General features: G+C 44.2%; 1 protein-coding gene across 10 annotated transcripts in view; it reads left to right on the top strand.

The window, feature by feature from the left end:
• SH3KBP1 (SH3 domain containing kinase binding protein 1) overlaps positions 1 to 21,739 on the top strand; it is a 330,782-nt gene that overhangs the window by 218,328 nt on the left and 90,715 nt on the right. For all 10 annotated transcript variants that reach the window (XM_040468252.1, XM_040468256.1, XM_040468254.1 and 7 more), the window contains one exon: positions 11,632 to 11,707. In XM_040468252.1, coding sequence (XP_040324186.1) covers positions 11,632 to 11,707 — 76 coding nt within the window. The remainder of the gene's footprint in view (positions 1 to 11,631; positions 11,708 to 21,739) is intronic.

The raw sequence follows: 21,739 nt of genomic DNA, 5'->3' as shown, positions 1-21,739 counted from the left end.
CTCTCACCCCCCCCCCCACCTTACGTTCTAGTCAGTTAAACAGACACAGACATAAGTAGCCATAAATACAAAGCAGAGAGCGTAGTCAGTGCTGTTCACGAGACTCCAAGCAACCACAGTAGGACCGTGGAGAGGGTGAGAAAGTTCCAGTGGTTGACATGTAGGATGTTTTCATGGACGGCACAGATTTTGTGTTCACTCCTCATTGACGAATGAGCATGTTGTAGTCATTAATACCTAGAATGCCCTGAGATTAATTTGATCTCTCTTTGAGGATCTCCGTTGTTGAAGCGCCTCAGGGTGCCCTTTCTAAGAATTTCACTCTCTGTCTAGAAGATATAACCAGTGTGTACCTGACCTCTGGGTATATTTAGGAAGTTCCTGTTTTGAATAAGTATGTGATGTGAACTTGTTCTTTGCAGTGAAAGAAAATGTAAAGCGAGTGTGATTGAGTCTTAAAGTTTTGATGCAGTTTTCTCTTGCCTTCTTCTATGAAATCGGGGAGACTGGATGATTTTTTTAAAAAAGGAGTAAGTGTTGTTCTTTGGGAGTCTGGAGCAGGCAATGAAAGTGAAGAATGAGTCCTGCAGCATTAAAGTCAGAGCTGTATAGCAGGAGCCAGATTGAGAGATCGTCTCGATGGAAGGAGTGTTTCCTGTAAGACTGAAATGAGCTTCTGGACAAAGATGAGTTTGTTCTCCAGCTCACCTTGTTTGATGCTGTCTGCACCCCTGATTATTTTATGGTTAAATATTAAGTATCAGGATAGGATACCAGAGGGTCATGAGCAGTTTCTTGCCTTTCTAGTTAACATTCATACTTAGAGAGAAGCTTGTAGGGAAAGAGAGGTATACTCTTAGCCTTTTAAGAAGTTGTGACAAAACATACCTAATATAAAATTTACCATTTTAATAATTTGTGAGTGCACACTTCCGTGACGGTAAGTCCATTTACGTTGTTGTGCAGCCGTCACCACTGTCTCCAGAAATCGTTTCACCCTGCAGAACTGAAACTCTGTCCCCCATAAACACTAACTCCACATTCCCCCTCCCCTCAGCCCTTGAAAACAACCCTTCTGCTTTCTGTCTCCATGAATCTGACTACTCTAGGTGCCTCGTGTGAGTGGAATCATACAGTATCTGTCTTTCTGTGACAGGCTTATTTCACTTAGTGTAATGTTTTCAAGGTCCGTCCATGTTGTACCATGTTTCAGGATTTCCTTCTTTTTGAAGGCTAACCGATATGCCATTGTATGCCCTAGCCTTATAAATAGCAGTTTGATTGAAAACAAAACAATAAAACATCGCTCCAAATATTACCTCCTCTGTGACTGAAACAATTTCATTTCCCTTTCTTGCTCTGAAGGACATAAAATCTTCTCTGGAAATTTCTTTTGGGGAAACAAATTTCCCACTTTCATCTCTAGCAAAGACATTTTGGGAGACTTAGTTGGCTCAACTATTTACTTTACACTTGTCAGATTAGAAAGATGCTTTTTCATTTGTGTCAAGAACTTCTTAGGTATCTCTGTTTTTTAAAAAAAATATTTTCATTTTTGGGGGCACCTAGGTGGTTCAGTCGGTTAATCGTCCGACTTTGGCTCAGGTCATGATCTTGCAGTTCATGAGTTCGGGCCCTGCACCAGGCTCTGTGCTGACAGCTTGGAGCCTGGAGCCTGCTTCTGATTCTGTGTCTCCCTCTCTATCTCTGCCCCTCCCCTTCTTGTACTCTGTCTCTCTTTCTTTCTTTCTCTCTCTCTCTCCAAAATGAATAAAACATTAAAAAAATCTTTTTTTCATATTTTCATTTTCAAATGGTAGATTGATTGGTGTTTTAACAGTAAGCTGACTGTTCACAGCTATCACAGGCCTACTTTTTCTACAAAACGTCACCACGCCAGCCTCAGAGCACTGAGAACACATTCACTGTGATTCTTCACATTAGGATAGATTCTCTGAAATGCATCCCCGAGTCTCTGTGTTGGGCCTGTTTTGCCTCTTGTAATCAGGATCTGAACTTAATGTTGTTCTTGGCATGTCATTGGCACTCTGTACCCACGTAGAATGCATATATGTAGACTTAAGGACGTAACAGAGCTTGGGTTTTGTCCATGTATATCCAAACCAGTTCACGATCACTGATTTCTCCCTGTGGTGACCATGGAGTAGAGAGAGGTAGGTGGTCTAAATACTTCTCGAACCTCTCTTTTACACTTTCACCCTCACTGCCTCAGTTGGATCACTCCATCATCCTCCTCTTCACCTCCTTGACTTGTGCATGTCTTTCCTTTCTTCTTCATTCCTCCCAATGCCACTGGATCATTGGTCTTAAAGTCAGTAATTTGACCACACCACACCTCTGCTTGCTGCTGGTTGCCTTTAAGATAATGCGCAAACTTAGCATGGGCCCCAACTTACCTTGCTGGCCTCCTGACCCAGGAAGCTCTCCCTTCCTCCACCCGTGACTGCACTGCCCCCTTCCCCACAAACATTCTCGCCTATGCTCCTGCTTTTCTTCAGGTAGAATACCCTTTCCATCATTCTCTACCCAGCAAGTTTCTGCTCACTCTTCAGAAGTTGCCTCATGCTTCATCGTTGCTGTGAGTCTTATTTTCCAATGTGGAACTATTAATAGCTCCTGTTTTCTCTTCTCTACACCTTTGTTGTAGTGTTTATCTCTTTGTACTATGATGCTCTGTTAATGAGTCCGAGACGGACTGTTAAATTTTGAACTCAGTAAAGATCCAGGACTCTGCCCATCCCATCTTTGTTAACCTAGCCTGCGGCATAGATCATGGCTCATGGTAGTTCTGGAAAAGAGTGCGGAAGGAAGGAAGGAAGGAAGGAAGGAAGGAAGGAAGGAAGGAAGGGGGCAGGCCAACCTTCTATATTTCTGAGGTATAAAGGAAAACTACTAAGTGTGGTTTTGCCCTCAAGTATGCCATAAAACTGCCGTGATCCATCGTGGGCTGCATGTCAGTAGAAACATTACTGAAACCTTGATTTAGCCAGTTGGACTTCCCTTGAACCTTAAAAGTGAGATGGGATTCAAATACACTGGGGGAGGAGGTGCTATCCCCGGCAAGGGAAATAGCCTAGACTATGTTATGATTAAATAAATCAAAATATTTTAAATCCGGAGAGCATCTTTGTATGTTAATTGAATTCATACAGCTACTTTATAGAAAAATTAGGACTCGGTCCACAAAAGTACAGCAAGTGTCATGTGAAAGCCCTGGATGAACAACACTCAGACCAGGCCCATGGTATTTACTCCTGCCATCACATCCTTCTGTCTCCTTTAACCATACTCTTTAAATTCTCCAGATGCATCTAAAAAGGGAGCATTGTTAAGCAAAAGATAAAAGTAATCCTCTAGTAGAAAGAAGGGTTATGTTTTCCTTTTATCTGTCATAGCGGTGGAAAATAGTCTTTTAGGGCATAATGGCAAATTGTATTTTGTCAAAGTGGTATATGAAATGGAAATTTACTTTGGCCTGTTCATCCTCTGTGAAAAAGATGATCTTACAACAAAATAGGATGCAGGCTTCTCTCTTGGGCACAGTGGAGGTAAAATATAAGCAGTATTTTCATATACCGTCAGATGTTTGGAGAGCTGCCTTCTATGATTTTAATGTTGTCTGAATGTACATTCTCCACCTCATTGAGCACTTAAGTAGGTTTTGATTCGTTCTTCAACACTGCATTTCCCCAGCATGAGTGAAGCCCCTACTAAACATTCAATAAGTTATTTTGTTTTGACAAAGAGAAAATCCTACCTGTGAATGTGTTCTATGGATCTTGCCAGTCTTTTTAGGGCATGGTCTCTAGAGCTATTGAAAATGCAAACAAATGACCCAAATGAGCAAATCTTGGCAGAAGATAAAGTGCATGATAAATGGTAGAATTGGCTCCAGTTCTCAGATACATCTTTCGACTGATACACACAAATGCACACATGTGTCTCAGGAAGAGAGAGAAATATACTAACGTAAAGCAGACTCCATATATACATGTTCAGTAGAATGATAGATACTAAAGTTTTTATTGTACAGATTGAAAGAGTAAAGCCTGGAAGGCCTAATGGAGGCATCAAAGATGGGCATCCGTGTTTTATATTCAGAAAAAGGTTGCTAATAGTCTTAAGAGTACAGGGAAAGGTACCAGCCACTGAGAGGTATGGCAGGTTGCAGCAATTGGAAGTAAATGTCTTCAGGGCTTTGGGACTTTCTGTGAACAGCCATTAAGAAGCAGTATATATTCAGAGTGTTTTAAGGGAGATAGTAAGGGGTGATAGTGGAGGTTGACTAAAAGTTGAGTCTCATGGGAGATCAGAGGCAGTAGCCTGAATTGGGGAATAGGATCCTTGTCTAGAAAACTAGTGAAATGGTCTCTGTGATAGTAACAGGGCTCTAGGCTGGGGTCAGAGAAGAAGGGGCAAATCTGAAAACAGAGCTTTGGTGGTGGATTTGACAGGATAACATTCAGTAAGAGGGTAATCAAGGGTGGATTCCAAGTTGTGAGTCTAGGAAACAAAGAGGATGAGCCAGGAGACTTCAGGAAGTAGAGGCAGTGATGTTCATCCAGCTCTTCCATACACTACTCATTCTTGTGATGTGTTCATAAGTAGCACAAGAAGTACTAGTTGAGCTTAGAAGACACTTAGATAATGCTAAGGTTAAACGGTAACTACAGGACTTCTCAGAGCTTTTAATTTGCTATTATGCAAGGATTAGATCAAGTGTTCTATGTTTTCCATATTTACCAGATTGTGGGATTCGGTGTTTTGGCACTTGCTAGTTGGTACGACATCTTGGGAGCGTACTTTGGAAAATGATTTCAGCACAAGAGAATGGTGTGTGTGTGTGTGTGTGTGTGTGCGCGCGCGCACGCGTGCACGTGCGTGGGTGCGCATGTATGTACACATACCTGGATGATAATGAATCCTCCACATGAGGGTTTTTTGATCATAATAGGTAGGAACTTGAGAGAACGTGAGGGAACAGGCTAGGATGAAGAGTTGGAAGTCACAGGCAGTGAGCTGTCTACCAGGAACATGGTTGAGATTGGATTCTTCTTTATGGTGACCAGTAATTAATAGGAGGTTGGGGGTGTGTGCCTGGGAACAAGAGAGTAAGCCATGGGCGACAGAGGTCTAGGAAATAATCCTGGAAAATATGCTGTCACCAGAGATTATGCTGCAAAGAGCTGATACAGGACAGTGACAAACAGTGGGCCCTCCTAGTCTCGTTTGTCAAGAAGGAACTCTCCACTCACTCACCAGTTGTCTTGGGAGGTTGTTAATGCTAGGGTAACGCATGCGTCCGTGGCATCCTCAAACTCCCTGCTCTGTTCAACGCTTACTAACCCTTTACTTTGTAGAGAGAATAATTTACATCTAGGTCCTGCTCTCAAGGAGCCACTATTTCTGAAGAGAAAAGGAGAGAAAAGCAGTTAAACTTTCTAAGCGTAATACAGCTAACAAATGCTTCTAAAGGAGCTATGGATCTGACCGGGTCTTTGACCATGATTGGGCAAAGAGGTTTAACGTAATTTGAACTTTTGCTAACTTTTCAAGACAACTGGGGAAATAAACATTATATGGGTAACCGTAAGTCTGAAGCCCAATTTTAAAATCAGGAGATTACTTAAGAAGTTTTTTTCTTATAGCGGTGTTTAAAAATAGACTGAAGCATGCCTCTCGGAGATGTCAGAAATGACACAGTGGTATCTGAGGTGTTTTAAAGATGACCTCTGACCCTAGAATGGAGCTACAAATATATTTTTTCTTTTACTGGACCATGTATTTTGTCTTTAGAATTTTGAGTTGTATTTTATTCCAGCATATGTCCTGTTGGTATCAAATAGTTTAAGCTGAGCCAGCCAAAGGCGGACGAATTGACAGTTGCTAATGTAAATTTCCCAGCGAGTAGAAAAGGCTCCCATTAGAAGCTCACAGGCCCCCATTGTGAGGACGCTCCTTTGTGCTTGTTCTCTTCTAGCTCTGACATGAGCTGGCTCACAGGGCTTAGGCTCTGCTCCTACCGTTCTCTGCTGAGCACCAAGCAGACTTTTCCTGATACCATCAATTAGAGGTGTTCATGAAAGGAATGTGTAAAAATAAATATTAAAAGTTGACAGTGAGTTTTAATAGTTTGTGTATCTTTCTGAGTTACGATGGTAAATGAAAGCTAAAAGGTTGTGGATAGGGTTATATATAGATCCTGTTTCTCTTTTCTCCGGTCACTATCTCCCATAGCCTATACCTCTCCGTATCTTGTATATGACTCACATTTGGGAGAACCATGCCAAATGGTTGGACACTCGTCAACACACTACTCTGGAGAACCCAGTGAATTGCTGTTTCGGTGTTGGTGATAATGTGAAACATCCTCCTGCCTTTTCGTCTGCTTCCCTGCCTCACGTTGAGCAGGCACTTAATAAATCTGTGCTGAGCATAAAGGGAAGGAGTAGCGTTAAACACGAAGGTAGTAAAAGGAATGCCTTGAAAGAACCATCTTTTATCTTGTATTTTACCAGCTGTTTGAAAAGTCATCTCTTGTGTTTGGCTTTATGTGAACACTTGAGTAATGTCTACATATAGCTTCTCAGAAAATCACCCTCTTCTGGAATAGGTATCCGAAAGCCTGGTCTACCAACAGAGAGACTTCACTGACTGAATATAGGGCTCTCTCTCTCTCTCTTTCCTCCCTACCCACTGAACCTGATTGCCTCTGTGATTAAGAGTTATGCGTAGTATTCTGAGAGGAGACTTTCAGAGATGGGACTTAAACTTCCTTCTCCTTAGCATTGTCCTATAATTAGAAAATTTTATACATTCAAAGGAGTTTGCATCTGAATTAGAATGAAGTCACAGGGGTGACTTGGTTTGAGCAGGACCCTGGTCTCACGCTCCAGCGGTCACAAAGAGAAACAGATCTATTAGTCATTAGGGAACTGGATTCTACTGGGCTCACATCCAGGGATTGTCTTTCCTACAAGCGTTAGTTTCTTCATTTTGGCACAGAAGAGGGGAAAAAAATTACTTGCTCCAGTAACTGAAATCATATGGGGGTTATCTTTCTTGATGCTGTATTACCAGATCTTGTAGAGCTAGGAATATATATGATCGCTCCTACTTACTACACACAAAATCGCCCAGAAACTTTATGTAGGGTTCTGTCGAGAAAGCTAGTAGGAGAAAGGCTTCTGGTCTTAAATATTTGAAGGAATGCTTTTTTTAATTGTTTATTTTTAAAAGTCATTTTTTTAAATGGACATTAGGATGTGGTAGGAGAGGCAAAAGTTGATGGCAGCCTGGTGATTACTGTTTGTTGAAGTAGATCAATAGCAATAGTAGCTCATTGTCGGTGGCAACCAATAGTTGTCGATTTGTAGAGCTTTCGGCTTTATGCAGCCATCTATATGTACATGTCTTCCGAGACCAAGCAGTGGCTTCCGAGCTGGGGGGCAAGCAGAGCAGAGTAGCACAGATGTGGCTACTAAGAGGTCTTTAGACCACAGCACGGAGAAGAGGAAGCGCTCAGCTGTTCCTTCACAAGGCAGATGGTAAAATGGGCCTGTTTGCACATCTCTTAGGAATGAAAGAGCCGGGTCCTGAGCTGAGTCCACACAGCCCCCAAGTGTATGGCCGGTGCTTGTCCTGAATAAGCCGTCTTCTTAGGGCACCCAGAGGGCAAGATCTTGGAACCCTGCCGAGGAAGCAAGGAATGGAGATGCTAAATCCTCTTCCACAGCTGCTATAAGCCTAACGTCCTTCGTCACTGCCTTAAAGTGGATGAGAGACGTCTGGATGTGATTCCCTGATTTTTCTGTCTCCTTAGGCCTGGCCTTCAATTATATCTGACCTATGTGTGTACTGGAGCTAGGTATTGCCCTTTAAAGTTTTTTTTTAAATGTTTATTTATTTTGAAGGGGAGGGAGGAAGAGAGAGAGAGAGAGAGAGAGAGAGAGAGAGAGAGAGAGAGAGAGAATCTCAAGCAGGCTCCACATTCAGCGTGGAGCCCAACTCAGGGCTCGATCTCAGGACTGTGAGATCATGACCTGAGCCAAAATCTAGAGTTGGACACTTAACTGACTCAGCCACCCAGGCGCCCCTAGGCATTGCCCTTTGAAAGTTCGGGTTCTGTTCACTTTTAGCCCACTGGACCAAAGATGTTTTCAGAGGTGTAGGGGAAGCTGAAAGCCAGGTGGGAAAGCAGTAATTCATTACTCCTTGTCTTTGTTGTTGGATTTAGAGGAAGGGCGGAGGACAGAGGTTCTCAAAGGGGGCGTTTAGAAAGGCGTAGGGCGTTTGGGGTGGATGCATTGACGGAGGAGCACTGCAGGCTATTAGTGGGCAGGAGCAAAGGTCACCTAATGTCCTTTAGTGTGAGACAGTCTCCTACAATGAAGCGATGTCCCACCTAACATGCCCATAGAGGGAAACACTGTGGAGGAGCAGCAGGACGTGGCTCTCTCTGGAGGTCACTACATTCATGCAGATCTGCCCACTTGACCTTCATGGTAGTATGAGCCTAGGTATGGTCTTTCGTTGTTGGTACAAAACCATCTTTCCGTCCATTCGTCCATCTGTCCCATCCATCCTTTCAGGGCTTCTTTGGTGAAGAATCCCATGGCCACCTATGTCCCCATTCTTTCCCCTCAGTGACATTGTCACCCTGTTGGCTCTCCTAAACTCTCATTCCTCTCTGCACTGACTGATTTAGTAGGAATGACCAATTGTTATGCCAGCTGAGAATAGAGAAGGTAGAAGGCAACAAAGCCTTCTGGAAAGAGAGAGAGAAGAGGAAGAAGAGTGAAAAAGACAGCTTATGATTTTTAAAAAAAAAATTTTTTTTTCAATGTTTATATTTATTTTTGGGACAGAGAGAGACAGAGCATGAACGGGGGAGGGGCAGAGAGAGAGGGAGACACAGAATCGGAAACAGGCTCCAGGCTCTGAGCCATCAGCCCAGAGCCCGACGCGGGGCTCGAACTCACGGACCGCGAGATCGTGACCTGGCTGAAGTCGGACGCTTAACCGACTGCGCCACCCAGGCGCCCCACTTATGATTTATAAAGATATGAGAATAGGCACCTGAGTTGTTAATCCTTGAAAGGTATTTGGCTAGTGCTAATGGAATCCCTCCTACCTCTGGGTCAGTGCTTCTCAATCTCGAGTGTGCATCAGCGTCCCCTGGAGGGTGTGTTCAGACAGAGACTACCAGGAACCATCCCCAGAGTTTCTGATTGAGAAAGCCTGGGGTGGGGCCCGGGAATTTGCTTTACTAACAAGTTCCCGGTGATACCCGTGCCACTCGCCTGGGAACTATACTTCTTCTAGCTCTTAGAGAAGAGAGCAACTCCTGAATACTTCCCATTTCTGGGACGCCTGGGAGACCAAGCTGAGAGGGGAGGATCTTGACTTACTCTTGACCTCCAATCATGGCCCAAGAGGAAGGAAGGAGGAGCTAATAAGCCCAGCACCCCTGGAAGGTGAGTGCGTTTTCAGCCACACCATCACCCCTGTTGCTGGGATCCATGCAAAGGCCAGCGTGCTGTATTTTCTGAAATAGCAAGAAAACAGAACAAAGTAAGCTGTTCTTTACGTGTTTTTCTGTATAGAAGTAAGTGTATTTAACCGGTGGATCTTCTTGATGTCTGTTAGCTTGCACAGTCCTGTAAACCAGGGCATCAGGGACCACGGGCAGTGCTTCCTTTTGTTACTAAATAAGGGGGAGTTGTCCAAGCATACAACCTATGAAGGTCTCTAAAGGAAGGCACCTGGTTTAACGCCCAAACCACTGGAAGCTTCATTTTTTTTTCCCAGAAAGGAACCCAAGTCAGGATTGAGCATAGTGTTTCCTTCTGCATATTCCTGATTTCTTCTCTCCACTGTCAGTGAAAACTGGCGTGCCAGTGGTTTTTCTTTTCTTCTTCCTAATGAGTTAATGATAGTGATACTTCAGTCTGGTCCGAAAGGGAAAAACAGAGATTGATGGCGATGCTGTTGGAAGTGTGAACAGGAATGTGAATGACACTTGGACAGTGCCTACTTTTCCTGTCAATTCCTGGTTTTTGAAGATAATTCTAAGAACGGTTTCTCATCAAATTTGACCTTATGGCCGAATAACAACACACTTTTTTCCTCCTTGATGTTTCCTTGGAATCACAAAATAGTATTAGTTTGAGTACTTAGCAGCAGTGGAGGGGTGGCATAATATTTTGGATTTCATTTTTTATCCAATTTAGAAAGCCCTGTGGCACTAAATAAAAATGTCACCGTGTAAAATGTAAAAGCTTTCTGTCACAAATGTTTTTAAAAATTCATAAAGGGCTGAGGATTTGATTTATCTTTTCCTCTTTCTGTGATTTATTCATATTTAATGTTAGTTTCAACATTTGAAGCATCAAGGACTTTTTCAAATTAAAAACTGTGGTGAATCAGTCTTATTTGAAGAAACATTCCGCCATGCCAGTTCATTCCTGTTCACGTGTTCAAGGTGCAGCTATGTTTGGCTTTCCCAGTGGCTGGAATTCTCGCTAGGGAAACCCTTCGTTGTTGGGGAGGTTGAATTGCCCCAGCTACTTGATGTTGACAGCCATTTCCCAGGTATCAATAGACCATTTCCTCGGGCATTAATCATTATCACACAAATGTGGTGGCAAAGGAGAAGAGTGGGAAGGGACCTTGCCTTTGGAAGCAGCATTTTGTTTACTGTCTGTTTTTTCATTTTTGGTGCCTTTGAGCCTCTGAGTCACTTGTGTTTTCAGAAACATCTTTAGTCAGTGACAGTATCAGTCTTTTCTATGGATGGTTTATTAATAATGAATGATAATAGAATTAGCCTGCAACGAAGGGAAGAAAATGAACTCCACACAAACTCATCATTTTTTTTTTTTTTCTAGTAAATAGACACCTAGGGTCTGTGGCACAGGCCTTTCTTAAAGCCCTGGAAGGTTAAAAGGCTGGGAGGAAGAGCACTGCGGGCTCCCCTCGTTCCACTTTTAGGGCAGATAGACCTGTGGTAGAGGACGTGGGTGTGTTCGCTCCCACCCCACGAGGCACCGTGCATTTTCCACGGCTGGGGCATGTGATAAGGCACACCTGCCCTGGACATTCTTGCTTCTGCCTGTCCTTCCACCTGCCTATCCACTTGTCCTTCTGGCCCTCCCTCCCTTTATCCTTCCCGTCTTTCTGTCTTTTTATCCTTTTCTTCTTACTATCATTCTTCCACTCTGCACACACTCTTGAGCGCCTCCTCTGGGCCAGGTGCTGTGCCTCCACGGATATAGTCAGCTTCTCATCAAGTGAGGGGAAAGGTATCTGTCTACTTTGCTGAAAATCATCAGCCTTTTAGTAAGAGCATCAAGGAAGAATGGGAATAAAAGGTTTGGAGCGCCTACAAGGATGAAACCCTTCCTCCCTGGTTCTCTCACGTGCTTGTTATGCTTGTTATTGAGGCTCTGACCTGTCAAAGAATGGCAGGCCCTGCTCGGAGCAGCCACGCCTCGAGGGTGTGGTTTTGAGAAGCAGTTGTGAACATTTTGTCATCATGAACTTGATTTTCTTTCTTTGCTTAATGGAGAGAATCATCTAGTTAAGTAAAATGATCTCTTTCCTCCTCAGACAATTGGAAAGAAGTTACCTCCAACGACGGCAACTCCAGACTCGTCAAAACCAGAAATGGACGGCAGGACAAAGAGTGAGTTTCCTTATTTATCCATATTTTACATTTGGAAGCAGTTAAGGGTTTTTCAGTCATGGACATGCTTTTGAAAAATCCTCACATAATCCTAATGGCTGTTTAACTTTTTAAATTAAGTCTTTTAAATTTCAGTATGGTTAACATACAGTGTTATATTAGTTTCAGGTATACAATATCTCGACTCAACAATTCTGTACATTACTCAGGGCCCATCATGATAAGTGTACTCTTTAATCCCCTTCACCTTAATGGCGTTTTAAAATACATCAGAAAAAATATACCCAAATGTGTTCCACTGGGTCCTACCAGTGTGTGGGCACAAGTTAGATTTGGCACTCTTGGGGGGTTTTCTTCTTTGTGGAACGTGGTTCTTTCCTGCCGCCTGTATCAGAGCTGGGGCTTATCCATATATACCCAATCACTTTGCATCATTCAGGAGGCAGAAAGGCTGTAGAGAATGGCAATTCAAGCAGTTGGGGGATTCATAGGCCTTTAAGTCAGGGAGGCCCTACCTTCTAGCCTCAGCACTCAGCCAGCACTCCCAGCCCTTGCCTGCCTGCCTGCCTGCCAGCCAGCATCCTCAGTGCGTCTCGACTAAAATCTCTCTACACGCAGATGTCTTTCTTCCATTGAGCCACATACGCTCTTCCTGGAATTTTTACCCACGAATTTTAGTCTCTGGGTCTACAATGATATTAGCCCATTTTTCTCCTAACAGCCCTTTAAGTGTTTGAGGATAGTTGTCTCCCTAACGCCTTCCTAAAGGTCCTATCCCCTGTTCTAGATGGTTGCCAGATAAAATACAGGATGCCCAGTACATTTGCATTTCAGATAAACAGTGAATAATTTTTTGGTTATAAGTATGTCCCCCGTACTCTTTGTTGTTTATCTGAAATGCAAATATACCTGGACGTCCTGAATTTGTAGTTGTTAATCTGGCAAGCCTCCAATCCCTTTAGCTATCCTTTCAGTAACTAGGGCATTCTGGACAGGCTCTGGTCAGAAACAATTACTTCAGTTCCTTCTAGGGATTTTATTATTTTTTTTCCAGCTTCAGATTTTCTTATGAGCATCATGTGGACAGACTGCTAATATAGTTTGGAAAGCCAAAGATTGAGAGAACATAAATCACACATATATAATTATAATTAATATAAGAGCAAGCACAGCTTTATCCTTTTAATTGAGAAATAATATACCATTCAAAAGCAAATGAGGGGTACTGCCTTGGACTTAGGAAAATGAATTTGTGGGATTTGCCAAACCAGAAATGGTGGTTTTGATAAACAAGTTCATGGAAGATACGGATGCAGGTGCTGTAGCTCTGCCTTGGTGTGGAAGGTTCCGATGAGGTCTGGTGCCTTCCGTGTGGTAATGCTGTTGTCCGACTCCTGGTCATAGGCAGAAAGCCCACTTGTCTAATACTCTAATGCAGGGGTTCTCACACTTGAGTGAGCCCCAGAATCACCTGGAGAGCTGGGCCCCACCCCCCAGGTTGCTGGGCCCCGCCTCCACAATTTCTGAGTCATTAGTCCAGTGAGACCTGGAACTTTGCTTTTCTAAGGAATTCCCAGGTGCTGCTGCTGCGCCTGGTTTAGGGCCCACACTTCCAGAACCACTGTTTGGAACTCATCAATATTCCTCAGGACAACCTGGCCCTGCATTTATTCATGCAGGTTATACACTTTTATGCCAAACCTACCTTTAGGCACTAAAGAATTTTCTTTCTTTCTTTCCTTCTTTCTTTCTTTCTTTCTTTCTTTCTTTTTAAATTTAATTTAGAGACAGAGAAAAAGCAGGGGAGAGAGGGGCAGAGGGAGAGAGAGAGAGTCTTAAGCAGGCTCCAAACTCATTGCAGAGCTCAATGGCAGGGCTCGATTCCACAGCCCTTGGATCATGACCTGAGCCAAACTCAAGCTGGATGCTCAGCCAGCTGAGACACCCAGGTGCCTCTAGGCAGGGAAGAATTTTCAAGAATTGAATATTTAAACCATTCTGCAAACATTTCTCTTGTTGGACAGTAGCCTGTCCTTCCTTCATTCAACTGCTTATTCTGTAGTTGCGGCAATTGACAGGTTTCTAAATGATCCCTGTTATTAGCAATGTTGCTTGGACGACCAGAATGGGGGATAGGCAGGAGAAGGAAAAGGGGAAGATACATCAAGCCTCAAAGGTGATGGAAATGTGGTCCCCAGGGTAGGCTATCCTCGTGACATGAGATAACCAGTGGTCTTGACCAACCTGATTTGTGTCTGCAGAAGTAGTAATCTGGGAAACAGAGGTTTTGTTTTAAGGGAAAGACTTTCAATAGAAGTAAAGTCAGAATTCCCTGTAGATGGTGCACCTCTGTCCAGAATAAAAAGGACCTTGGTCCTCCTTGGGTGACTTTGTAGGTTGCTCTTGGGAGGATTCTGAGCAGCAGGGACCCAAGGGTCACTTGTAAGGATGTGGCACATTGGATAGTCTGCAGGGCGTGCTGCAGTGACTAATCCTCAGGTCTTCAGAACTAGCCCTCGGATAAGATCCTGTTCCTGATGCTTTCTTTTCACCCTCTGCCATGTCTGCAGGCAGGAGATTCCAGTCTTTTTGGAAAGATTAGCTGGGCAGGGGTGGGGAGGGTAGCTGTGTTTTAGAGCTGGCTAATAGAAATATTATGTGAGTCACATACGTGATTTTACAATTTCTAGCAGCCACATTTTTAAAAAAGAAAGAAGAAACAAGTGACCTTACTAAATTAAATATGTAAATGTATTTTATTTCACTCAGCGTATCCCCAGTAGTATCTCTTTAACATGTAACCTGTATAAAATTATCAAATGAGATATTTTTATTCTTTATCTATATGAGTCTTCACAGTCCAGTGTGTCTTTTACATGCACGGCACAGCTCAACTCGGAGCAGCCACAAATCAAGTGCTCAATAGCTACGTGTGCCTAGTGGCCACAGTATTGGACATGGCCGTTTGAGAGTAATTCTGGGATCTAAGATGGGCTTTCTGGGCCTGGGTATTAACACAGATCCGAATACTCAGCTCCTTCAAGCATGTGGGAGGATCTAGGCTCTAGCCCAAGCCTTGTTCTGTCCTATAAGTATCTATTAATTATGTCCATCCACCTGGCTCTCTGGAAGCATCACGGTGTGGGGATGGTTTTTTTTTTTTAATTAACATTTATTCATTATTGAAAGATAGAGACAGAGCATGAGCAGGGGAGGGACAGAGAGAGGGGGAGACACAGAATCCAAAGCAGGCTCCAGGCTCTGAGCTGTCAGCACAGAGCCCGACGCGGGGCTCGAACTCACAAACTGTGAGATCATGACCTGAGCCGAAGTCGGACACCCAACTGAGCCACCCAGGCACCCCGGGATGGGTTGTTAACAAAGAGTGTTGTTAACAGAGGCTGGGTGGTGTGTTTTTGCCCAAAGTCGGAGGTGTGCATTCTAGGACCAGCTTGTTATTCGCTAGCCGTGTGACCTTGGATGAATAATTTTATTTCTCTGCCTTGCTCTTCATTGTCTGCATTGCCTGTGAAGTCCGAGGGTTGCTCTAGAGACGACCCCTGTGGTCCCTCCCAGCATCTTCATCCTCTGATTCGGTTCCAAAAGCGCAACGATTCCGAGTAAAACATTTCTGCATTCAAAGAACTGAGCAGCCAGAGGGGAGAGACAAAAAGAAGATGGGGACAGTTTAGTAGGAACGTGAGAGGTCATCGGGTATAGGTGTAAGTATGCATGTAAGTGTGCAGGAGGTCAGAAGGAGAATTCTCAGTGTCAGTGAAGGCTTGAAGGATGTTTATTGACAGATGTTTTTCATGGGCCAAAGAAAGAATTTCTGCAGCTAATTTCCCCCACCTGCTTTCTGGCTTTCACTGTAAAGGGCACGTTCTCCCAGGATCTCCACGAGGCACCTAAGTCCACCAAAAAGCCCCTTGCATCGCTTTCAGATTGTGATGTGACTCCTGTGTTCCCTGAGCTTGAGAGTGGGGCGGCCCTCCTTTCTGGTCAGTGGACAGATCTGTAACAAAAACCGCCCAGCAGTAGAGAGGAGAGAAGCCCCTTCCTCACATCTCTGTCCTCGGCAGGCTAACATACAAGCTCCCGTGAGGATTAAGAGTTATGATGATTCAAAAAATGTTCATGTGGATTGGTATTTTCTGGGGGAAAGTGAAACTCAGCTGATTAGGATTTAAACAACTAACCTCACCTCCCCTCCCCCCAGTAAAGCTTTCATGATATTGAAACTCATCTGAAATGCATGCTGGGGAACAGATTGCCAGGACTTTCATAACAAGAGAGACACTATCTAAATATTCATAAATGAAGTACCCTGAGATTCCTCCAGCTCACCACATCTGGAATTTCCCTCTTTCTTACTACAGTTGATACAGATTTGTGGCCTTGGTGGGACAGAAAAAGTAACCCGGAGAAATGGGCTATTTCGCATCTTTCTGAACAAAGAATTAAAGTCTTAGAGATTCAGAGCACCAGTTGAGCAGGAGGGTTAGGAAAAAGAATGATCCTTGACAAATTGGACAAAGGCAGGTGAGGCTTCTGAATAAATGATGACCGTGGGGCAAAGGCTAAACTTGCCCTGCCTAACCTCTCCTCACTCCATCCCTGGGCGCTTGTACCACCTTCCTGGTAGCTTTGTTCATTGACTCACTTCCTGGGAGTTGTCCCCTGTGATGGTGACACATGGTGGCTTGTGGCTATCGTGGGTCCCTCGAGGCAGAGCCTGTGTCTTGTATTCGATAGCCCCACCATATAGCCCAGCAGAGTGTCATAGACTCACTGGGCACGTGACAAGTGGTAGTTGAGCAAATGGAGACTTATAAATGACTTAAAATTTAAACAGGTTCTGTACTGGACAGAGTCTTGTGAAAGTGGCATAGTAGCCATGAGTCCTCTTTCTGAAGTTCACAGTCACCAGCTGGAAAATGACACATTGGATCACCTAAGACCCCTGAACTTACTTTGGGTTTCTAGGGATTAGTAGTGGTTGCCAGTGTTCCGTGGGGCTTGACAGACCCTTCGTTCTTTCCAGTCCCTGCTCTAGACCGTTCAGCCCAACAGCACCAAGACAAACCCTTGCCTGACAAAGGTTCAGGCACAGAACCTTATTGGTTCATCGCACTGAGGACACTTGGTAGGAGAACCCGTGCGGCCCTATCACACCAGACAAAAGAAAAGAGAGTGGTTACCAGTTCGGAGGAAGGGGGAATGCAGTGAAATGTAAATGAAGCAGTGTTTTGACAGGTTGCACGCAGGGCTGTTAAGGGGTCAGCATCAGGTGTGGACTGCGAGGTGCACCCAGGTCCTATTTCTTTGGGAACCACCGAGTTAAGATAAGTGTGCAGTGCTGTGTTCAGAACTCTTTACGCGAGGCTCTGCACGTGCGTGGGGGATCGCGGCTGCTTTTCTGTGTCACAGTGACTTTCGTTCCTTCGGTCAAGAGTGGAATGTTTCATTCTGACTGATATGATATAGAAGAAGCAAAGTTTCTGGTTGTCTGTGCTTTGAGAGGACAAGCTTTCTCTGGGAGTAAAAAAGCAGTGGTCTTCAGAGAAGGGGTTGTTAGGACCCTTTCCAGCTGCAGCATGTGCTTGGGAGAGATACTATTTCCTGTTGGCTTTGCAGCTGGCTGTGGGACCGCAGCCTGATGGATGGCTAGGCAGCTTCTTACTTTCCATGTCTGAGCTAGTTTTTTGCTTTCTCACCACATGTTTCAGTAGCAGAAAAAGGGGTCGATTCCCTTATGTTGGTTTTTTCCCGGCCTCACCTGGAAGCTCTTTTATGCTACCTTTCCAAGGAAGGCGTTTTTGCTCACTTGTATCCCCAAAACTCATACTTGGGCGCATCCAGTTTGAAACAAGTTTCCTACTCTGCGTTTTGGTGCCTTGCACACTCGATGTGCCTTAGAGTCCCCGGGCTCGGCGTCTCAGGGTTTCCTCAAGTGCTTCCAACACAGACCTTGCTGTCCCGATTCAGAGTAGGGGTCTCCCTGTGAGGGTGCCCGGCCTGCCCGTGCTGCTGAACACCCAGATTTGGAGTACAGCCCTCTTGGAGGATAAAAGCTAACTCCTTTTGTGTTATCCTTGTGGATCTCCTTTCTCCCAAAGACTCGGAGCTTGTCATCTGAGCAGGAGAAAGTGTCGTTGGAGGGGCCGTGATGTGCGCTGTACTAGGGAACAGAAAGGCTTTGCTCATCAGGTTATTTTCCTTTTTTTAAATCTTCCTTTTACAGCAAGAGATTAAAAAGTGTCATAATTCACAATAGTGAAATAATTTGAAAGTCAAATTCCCAGCAGCATCCAGGACTAGAGGCGGTCATTGTGATCTGGGGTCGCTGTCCCCTTTTTCATGGAGGCCGGCATTGGGCTGGAGTTCACAACATAGTGACGTACGCCTTAGGTTTTGTCTCCCCGTCTGAATTTAAGTGTAGATCAGGGTTTTTCCACCTTGGCACTATGAACGTTTGGACCAGGCCGCCCTTTGTTGTGAGGCCGGTTCTGTGCCCAGTATTGGATGGTTACCATCTCTAGCCTCCATTACCTCCTTACCACCCCTCCCGCTGCAGTGGCCACAAATGTCTCCAGGCAATGCCGTGTCCCCTGGGGACCAAACCGGCCCTATCTGTGAACGGCTGGTGCAGACTGTGGTAAGCTCTACGAGGGCACTGCTGCCTCTCTGCTGCTAGGTACACAGTGGGCACTTAGTTAACATTTACTGACCAAATGACAAGCGTAGTATTCATTCCGGCCCTCCTCACTAGCCCCAGCTCCTCAGACTGACTCAGGACTGGATGTCCCATCTACATCTGTGATCTGGCACGCCCAGCTGTGGCACCACCCCCACACTGGCCCTCCCTCCAGGTCCCCACCATTGTTTCGCTTTTGGCTAGCGTTGAATATTTGCTAATACCCATGGCTGGATCAGCGGATCTCACGGCGCGGTCCCTGGCCCAGCAGCATCGGCATCACCTGGGAACCTGTCAGGGATGCAGATCCCCGGGCCTTGCCCAGCCCTGGAGAATCAGGAACCTCGGGGCTTCTGTTTTCACAAGTCTTCCATCTGGCGCCGATGCCCCCTCGTGCGTGAGAACCACTGATGTAGCTGTTCCTTGAGCTGCCCTATTGATGAGAATCACCAGGGTGCTTGTGGGTTGCTCGTTCAACCTCAGACCTGTTGACAGGGACTCCCAGAGAAGGGAATCTGGGAAGGCATAGAAGGAGCAGGTGCCTCACCTGTCACAGGAATGGTTGGGGAAAACTCCCCCCACCCCTGCCAACTCCTACTCCTCTGGTCAAAGTCCTCAAACATTGTACAGAGCCCGGTGCCATTTTACCCCTCTAAGAAGGGAGCCTAAATCCTTCCTTTGGGAAATGATTCCCCATTCATGATGCTCTGGTGTTTTAACCTGAAGACATCAGTCTTACTTTCCCTCACTGTTGCCTCATCAAAAACTCTGTTTACGTGCCTCATTTCCTCTTCTCGGTTATAACCTCCTTGAGAACCAGGTACCAGTCTCACTTAACTTAGTCTCTTTCCCCTCAGAATGTAACAGAAGTCCATACCCTTATTGCATTTCCAAAATACAAAAAGCTAGAAAACTAAAAGGTTTTATTACTTTGGGGTGATATAAACCTTGTCCTGGACAAATAGGCATTTATGTATAGTCTTTATCCTACTTGGGGTGACAAATCATGCATTTGCTGCAGAATTTTAATGTATTTGATGGTTGGGTGCAGCCCCAGGCCCCAGCTGAGGATGTTATCTGTTGTGTGGTATGTGTAATAAATTTCTTTCCAAAAATCTGAAAAATTCCGTACTTGGGGCTTTTGGGTAAGTGATTATGAACCAGTAGTGCATCAGATATTTGTCACTTTAATGAAAGAACCTTAGATTTTGATGTTGGTGAAAGTAGACAACCCTGGGCTCGATACTTTTGTTCTGGAATCCCAAAGGACAACAGTTATAAGGGTTACCTGGTACTTTCCACCGCTGTTGGAAGTTCTAGAAGGCTTTCTACCAGACTCTGTGACACATGGGGTTTTAATCTACGTGACCTAAAATGGAGTCCAGACAATCATCCTGGATTTAATGTTATTTCCTTGGTGTGTGTGTGTGTGTGTTATGTACTGCTTGCTGATATGTTTATTCTGTTTGTTCTGCTTTGATTTTTTTTTTAAGCTGAGGGCATTTTTTAAGCTGGTTTGTTTTTTATATGAGTAGATTATAAAATCATCTGAAGGGAGTCATGGGCTGTGTGCATGTGAGTTCAATTTCTTAAACAGTCTGTTTTTAATCTTATATAAACTTCTAGAAGTTTAGAGATTGAAATAATGTGGGTTTTTTTGGTGAGGGAGATGTGAATCATGACTGGACTTCTTGGGGAGTTTTAATAGAACAAGTTCCTTAATGGGGCGCCTGGGTGGCGCAGTCGGTTAAGCGTCCGACTTCAGCCAGGTCACGATCTCGCGGTCCGTGAGTTCGAGCCCCGTGTCGGGCTCTGGGCTGATGGCTCGGAGCCTGGAGCCTGTTTCCGATTCTGTGTCTCCCTCTCTCTCTGCCCCTCCCCCGTTCATGCTCTGTCTCTCTCTGTCCCAAAAATAAAAAAAAAATTAAAAAAAAAAACGTTGAAAAAAGAACAAGTTCCTTAAAATTGGAATTCCAGTCAATAATTACTGTAAGGGATCTTGATTTGGTGTCAGGGTCCTCGAACCTTTTGTACGCGACATTTTCTCTGCACCTTTGAATGTGTCTTTTTTTCCTACTTTTGGAAAGAGGAAATCACTGTTTTTGTTTTTGTTTTTTTTTAATCAGATTCTTCAAGGACTCTAAGACAGAAAGGCTTAAGGGGTACCTGTCTGGCTCATTCAGAAGAGCATGCAACTCTTGCTTTCAGGGTTGTGAGATTGGGCCCCACATTGGGTGCAGAGATTACTTAAAAATAAATACATAATCATTTTAAAAAAGACAGAAAGCTAAAGAATTGACTTAGGACTTCAGTCTTAGGCTAATTCATTAGCTTTTAAAAAATCTTTCCAAAAAATAGAGACAAATTCATCTCAATCACTGGATAAGTTGTGCCTTTATTTTTTTTATGTGCATGTGTGCATTCATTTCTACTTGATCTTGGACTAATTAAATCCATCTAATTGATGAATAGATGGAAAATGCCTGCCCCCCAAATTAATTTCATTCCCTTCCTCTTCATCTCTGTCTGCTACTCATTTCAAATCTGTAATCTTCCCACGTCCAAAAAGGATTTGGAATTATATTTTTCTTTCAAGATATATCAAATGCCTCCTCCTTTGTAAACTCCCTCCTGAACATAATCATGCCTTCCTCTGCATCACCCCAGCCGTATCCCGTCAGAGTGAGTCTACGCTTATTCACACATTTGTGAATTTGTCATCCTTTACCCTTGCCTTTCCCCAGGCATCAATTTGTCACTTCCTTGCGAGGGTGGGATGGCTGATTGGACTGACTTGCATGTCACAGGCCCAAGAACTGACAATGTCTCTTTCCTGGTGGTGCCTCAATAAGTGTTTAAATTAAAGTAGAGAACGTCTTCATTCCATATGATGTAAAATTAAAATCATAGTCTCAGTTAATCCATTCTTTTTGCTTATACATTTATTTATATCTTAAAACCATTGGTATATCCAAACTAGCAGCATGTTTTTATTTTCCAGTACTGCTGAATTAGGGCCCAAATGCCTCAGTAGTAAAAACAAATTCTTCTTTTCAAATATATCATAATAACTTAAAATGTGAGGCTGTGGTTGCCTTGTTTGATCAGGGATCTTCAGAGCTACAGTGCCTGTGACGAGAGCCGTGATGTGTCAGAGCGGGCTAGAACTCAGGCCCGGTCCAGTGTGATTTTTTGGAGCCTCCAGAGCTTTACTGAGATTATTTTGGGGACCTGGGTGGAAGATGGGCGAACCCCACTCTCTAATTTAACCAGAGAAACCTTGGTTTTAGTTGTTGTATATTGCAATTTTAGAATAAGTTGAAATTTGCTTAGAG

Source organism: Herpailurus yagouaroundi, unplaced genomic scaffold (genome assembly GCF_014898765.1).
Source record: "Herpailurus yagouaroundi ecotype Mexico unplaced genomic scaffold, PumYag 67690, whole genome shotgun sequence".
In the NCBI taxonomy this organism is placed as follows: domain Eukaryota; kingdom Metazoa; phylum Chordata; class Mammalia; order Carnivora; family Felidae; genus Herpailurus; species Herpailurus yagouaroundi.
This window is presented reverse-complemented; position numbering and strand designations above follow the sequence as displayed.